Here is a 5,801-nt window from a genome sequence, read left to right as displayed (position 1 = left end):
CCTGCCCCTGGCTGCCCTCATTCCGTCCCCTCCTTCCCCACCTCAGCCCCTGGCAGCGGTGCTCCGCCAGAGCAGGCAGAGCTGCAGGCAGGCGAAGGGGAGTCAGCTCTTGTAACCATGCCGGCGCCTGTCATTGCAGCGTGGAGACCGGCCGTGGCCGTCGGCGCCGTGGACTGCCAGAACGAGTGCAAAACCAAGGAGTGTGGGAACTTCGAGGTGCCCAGATTCCCGACACTGAGGGTAAAGTCTGCACGGCCTGGGGTGGGGCGGGCGGGCGGAGAGCAGAGCCTGGCCCCTCTGCCCGGTGCCAGCACTGGGGCCTGTGTGACATTGCATGGGTGCCAGGCAGCCGTGTCACGGGCAGTTCCTCATTGGCTCTGGTCATAGGATCGTAGCGAAGCAGGGCTGGAAGAGACCTCCAGAGGTCACTGAGTCCTACCCCTTGCCTGAGTCATCCCAACCATCCCATAAAAACCTTAATTTAAACCAGGGGTGGGCAAAATATAGGCCACATCCAGCCCTCCAAGGGATTTTATCCATCTCAGGGCAGGTCCTTCAGTCCTACCCAGCCCAAATGCGAAGGGGCAGCTTAGGCCATGGCACACGTGGCTCGTCCCACCGCCCCTGGGTGCACAGCGAGGCTGGGATGGTGTGGTAGCTGGAACAGGCAGGTGAGGTCTCCATGGAGACCAGCCTGGGATCCCCACAGGCAGGGCACATTTAGCCAAATGGATGGGATGGGGCAGTGGGCTGGCAGGGATTAGCATCTGGGAGTGGGGGCACCAGGGCCAGAATCCTGGAGCTGGGGCCAGGGCAGAGCCACGATCCACTCCCTGCATGACAGATTGTGACCAGTCTGACCCAGGAGTGGGGCAGCGTGAATGTCTGTGACCCAGCTGCTGCTGCCTCCGCCCCACACAGGCATATGTGGGCAGCCCTATATAGTGCAGCTACAAAGTGGCACAGCCCAGCAGCATGGGGTGGCCGCAACAGATTGGGATAAGATTAGGCTGCCCTGCGCTGTTGGGCTGTACTGCATTGGGGCTGCCCACATGTGCCTGTGCTGAGGCAGGGGGCAGCAGGACTCCACCTCCCTCCTGGGTCAGGCTGGTCGTGATATGTTGTATGGAGAGTGGACTGCAGCTCTGCCCCAGCCCCAGCCCTATGCTGTCACTGCCCGGTGATCCTGGCCCCAGCCCTGCCCACCCATCCCACACTCCTGGATGCCACTCCCTGCCTGTGGCCCCAGCCCATCTGCCCAGCCAAGTGTGCCCTGCCATCAGGAGTCCCAGGCTGGTCTAGTAATCTACTATTTAGGGATTTTTGGTGAGCTGTTGCAGGCCAGGGGTGGGGAGGGTTGTAGTGCTGACCCAGCCCTAGGTGGCCCTCCAGCCCAAATAATTGCCCACTCCTGATCTAAACTCTGCATAAAACTACTGTCAACCTTGATGCAACAGAGACCTAACACCCTAACCTGCCAGAGGTAAAGCAGGGGAACCATGGCAGCCAATGTCCTACTTCTATGCAATGTTGTCAATATAGGCTCAAGAGATCCTGAGTAGCGGCCCGCCCTCCTCCCCTGCACTCCTAGAGGAAGGCAAAAAACCCCACAGTCCATACCAATCTGACCATGGGGTAAAATTCCTTCCTGACTCCAAATATGGTGATTGATCTGACCCTGAGCAGAGGCAAGACCCTGTAGCCCAGGGGTGGGCCATTTTTTCAGCTGGAGTACCACTTAATGAGTTTTGGTGAGCTGTTGAGAGCTGCACACGCAAAATCTCTTAGAAGATATCAGTTTAACAAATTATAGATAAAAACAGATTTGGAATAGACTGCCGCCAGAGGTGATTCAAACACCCACTTTGAATGCCTTCAAGACACTTTTGGATGTTTATCTTGCTGGGATCCTATGATACCTGCTGACTTCCTGCCCCTGGGCACAGGTCTGGACTCGATGATCCTCCAGGGTCCGTTTCAGCCCAAATATCTATGAAATCTATATATAGAAAATCAAACCTCTATTACAACATATTTTAATTTTATTTCAAAAATAATTTTTGTCTTTATTTATGTTTTTTTGAGTAGTGTATATAGAGGCAATTGCTTAATAGCTCAAAATAAAGTCTAACTCTTTTATATTGTGTCGGGGGTATGTGAAGTGTGAGGGGGCATGCATATTTGTGTGGGGGGCTGCCTGTGCACTAGGTCCCAGGAGCCAACTGGGGGTTGGAGGAAGTAGGGGCAGGGTAGGAAGCATGTGCAACAGAGCTTGTTGGGGCAGGGTGGGGCAGTCCACTCCCGCACCTTCTAACCCGTGGCTTCCCCTGCAGCACTGTGCATGTGGCTGAGTCCCACCCAGAGGAGCCCACGCCATACTTCTGTCTGCACCCATTGACTGGCCAATGTGCACAGCTTCCCTGTGCAACTGCAGCTGTCTGGGTACTGCTCAGCTCACTCCACCTCCAGTGGTATCTCCTTCTCCTGCCCCTGGTGTGCTGCTGGAGAGGAGGGGGAGAGGGGAGAGCTGCAGCCAAGCAGCTCCTGCCCCAGTACATGGGGCTCTAGCTCCAGTTCCTGGCTGCCTTCCTAGAGTGGGTGAAAAGTGGCTGGTAGCCAGAGCTGGAGCCCTGCATGCTGGGGCAGGAGTCACTTGGCTGCAGTACAGCCTTGACAGGGATTAGTGTAGACAAAAAATAATCAGGCACATAGGATTTGAGTGAGAATGCCAGAAGCCTTGTTGCAAGGCCTGTGGGGTGACTACAGGTTACCCACCTTATCTTTCTTCTGCTCTCTGTGCCACCAGGATGCTGAGAGATTTTGCTCCCATCTATGAACGGCATCGGGGGCATCCAATGGTTCTGTTATTGGCTGTTACTTATGAAGTGCCAAACAGTTTGCTTGTTCTTTGGATTGTGGTATTAAATTAGGTGTCTCTGCTAAAGTGGTCAGTAGTAAAATAGTTAATAGTTTTAAGGTTTGAGATGGTTAGACTTCAGACTCAGGAGCTTGCAAGAGGAGTGGCCAGGTCATACCACTCAGTGCAGTTGTTCCAGGCTCCCTGCAGACTGAGGCAGATGCTAAATGTGTGCGAACTGAGGCAGTGACAACTCTAAGGCTTTGTTTGAAAGTGCAAAGTTGGGAACCTATTCTGAAAACCGGTGCACTCAGATTTTGGAATTGGCGTGGCACAGAGGTAATGGAGTATGTGGGTCTTTCTGTGGGTTGCTCCCTTGTTTTGTGGGGGGCCTGCCTCTGACACCCTATTCCTACAGTCTGTATCCACTGACCTCATCTTGTTGAAGGCAGGACCTCTGAGGGCTGGTGCTGGGAAGGCTGACAGGTAACTTGGGAATTCCCTCTACTTTTCTCCCCCTCAACCTGTCAGAGCCCCAGCGGGTGTTTGCCCTCCAGGGTGCAAAGATCTGTTTGTTCACTGAGGCTGAGGCCAAAAAGCAGGACAGGATGCTGACTGGGTATGCTAATTGGGAGATCTGTAGAGTTTGCCTTGTGTCAATTATCAGAGAAATGTGTGTCTGTTTCACTGATGAATCTGTGTGTTCTTGGAAGCTGCAGAGACCTGGTACAAATTTCCAACTGTCATTCATATGACATTCACTTCAGAATTCAATGGGCCGTCTACATCATAGTCATCACTCTTTGATCTCAGAGCATTGTGATGATCCACCATCTCTCTGAAGAGGGGGACACTGAGGTCCAGAGAAGTGAAGTGATCTGTCCTAGGACTTCAGGTGGTCAGTGCAGAGCCAGACGATGCTGGTGATAAAACCCAGGTCTCTGGACTCCACTCCCAGGCCTTGTGTGCAGGACTGTGCTGTATCTTGCTGTGCTGTAGATTTTAACAAACTCTTTGAAGTGCTCTCTGAACACTCATGCTAACCCAGTGTCCTTGTTTTGTTTCAGGTTTTCAAACCAAATTCCACAAAACCAGAGGATGGAAAGGACATAGATAGTAAGTATTAGGCTGCTTTTTAGCCATTTTCGATGGAAGCGGCTACCACAGCTTTCCTCATGGAGTTGCTTTCCTTTGAGCTTTCTTTGACCTCTGCTGAGTAATGGGGCAAGGGTCAGGCCCATTGGGGGCATTGCCAGGGCAGGGAAGCTCTTGAATGACTTGCTATAGGTGGCAACCTATAAGTATATAAGGGGTGTGCATCAGGATCTGGGGGAGCACCTGTTCACCAGAGCACCCCAGGGGAGGACAAGGTCCAATGGTCACAAACTTCTGCAAGACCATTTTGGGCGAGGCAGAAGGAAAAACGTCTTTGCTATCTGAGCCCCCAAGGCATGGAACTGACTCCCCCCAGAGGTGGTGCAAGCACCTACTCTGGACACTTTCAAGAAACATTTGAATGCTTATTGCTTATCTTGCTGGGATCCTTTGACCCTAGCTCACTTCCTGCCCCTTGGGCATGGGTCTGGACCCAATGATCTTACGAGGTCCCTTCCAGCCCTAATGTCTATGAAATCCTTGCCTCACGAGGGAAAATCCCTAAAAGTCACCTTTGTAACCTAAGCTGAACTTCATAAAAGAGACATATATCTCTGCTCTGAGCCCTTAATTGTTGGGTTGTAGAGGCTGTCAGGTGGACTGGGGAAGTGCACACTAAACCCAATAGCTCTTCAAACCCTCCCCTGTAAGGTGACAGAGCTGTGGCTGCAGGATTGGAGGGAGCCAGTATAGCTGGGATTTTGGGCTAGCACAGGTTGTGTTTGCTACTAAGCAAGAGACACCATCTGTGGTTTCTTGTATGGGCTGCTCTGGGGTTGAGACCTGTGTATTTGGTTCCCTCTACAGATAATCCAGATGTTTCAGTCCTGAGACAAAGCATAATCACCAACCTGGAGAAGTACATGGATCCCTCACTTGGATTGAAACCTGCCTGGTAATTGGAGGGCAACAGAATAGCAGTTACCCATTTTGCATTGTTTGTGTGTGTATATATGAGAAAGAGACACAGGAGCCAGGTAGGGAGGCTGTGGGCAAGAGGGTCGGGGTGTGAAAGATCAAGAAAGGAGTGCGCCCATCCTTACCAAAACTTTGAGTAGCAGTTCTGTCAAGAAAACTTCAGTGTTTCTTGGTCCCAAACCTAGGTTCTTCCACACATTTATAACAACAGTATTCATGTGCTCATTTCAGAAACACTTGTGTCATCATTTCTAAATTAATTCCTTTGGGAGTGCACTGGAGGTCTTTCCTAGGTTTCCTCTATGAGGCTGCCTGGACACACCATAAACAAAACTAGGTCTGCAGCTAAGGTCCTTGATTTTAAAAGTTCTGGTCTGGGAAAATAAGCACTTGGTTTAATTGGCCATGAATTGTTCAAATTAAATGAAAAGGTTAAAATTAAATGAAAGAATAAGCAAAATATACAAAAGTTCTTTTCTACTAAGGTTCTCAATTTCAAAATGGCAGATTGTCATAAACTAAGAGCACTACTGTAATTACCTAAATCCAAGATGACCCTGAATTTGAGATGAACCCCCAATAATTAGATTCTATATTTATAAATTTGTTATAATTTTCTATGTATATAATCTAATTATTTGAGAATAGTCTGGAATTCCCCCCCCACTGCAGGTGGTGGGGGGACAGGCAATGAAGGGGGCAGTAATGGGGCAGGCAGTGCGGGGGGGGAGTCCAGGTGGTGGAAGAGGCAGGGGGGCATGAAATATGGCAGGTGGTATGGGGTAGATGGTTGTGGGGGACAGATGATGGGAGGGGCAGGCAGTTCTCCCCCTTTGTACCTGCCCCCCCTGCAGCCTTTGACCCCTGCCCC

General features: G+C 51.0%; 1 protein-coding gene across 1 annotated transcript in view; it reads left to right on the top strand.

Moving 5' to 3' along the window:
* The first annotated feature begins 102 nt into the window (after positions 1-102).
* The window catches only part of LOC109286960 (sulfhydryl oxidase 1-like), a 19,369-nt gene continuing 13,670 nt past the window's right edge, over positions 103-5,801 (top strand). The window contains exons 1-3 of the mRNA XM_019501785.1: positions 103-240; positions 3,925-3,973; positions 4,820-4,907. Coding sequence (XP_019357330.1) covers positions 118-240; positions 3,925-3,973; positions 4,820-4,907 — 260 coding nt within the window. The 5' untranslated portion in view covers positions 103-117. The remainder of the gene's footprint in view (positions 241-3,924; positions 3,974-4,819; positions 4,908-5,801) is intronic.

Source organism: Gavialis gangeticus, unplaced genomic scaffold (genome assembly GCF_001723915.1).
Source record: "Gavialis gangeticus isolate Ggan-Ray unplaced genomic scaffold, GavGan_comp1, whole genome shotgun sequence".
In the NCBI taxonomy this organism is placed as follows: Eukaryota; Metazoa; Chordata; order Crocodylia; family Gavialidae; genus Gavialis; species Gavialis gangeticus.
This window is presented reverse-complemented; position numbering and strand designations above follow the sequence as displayed.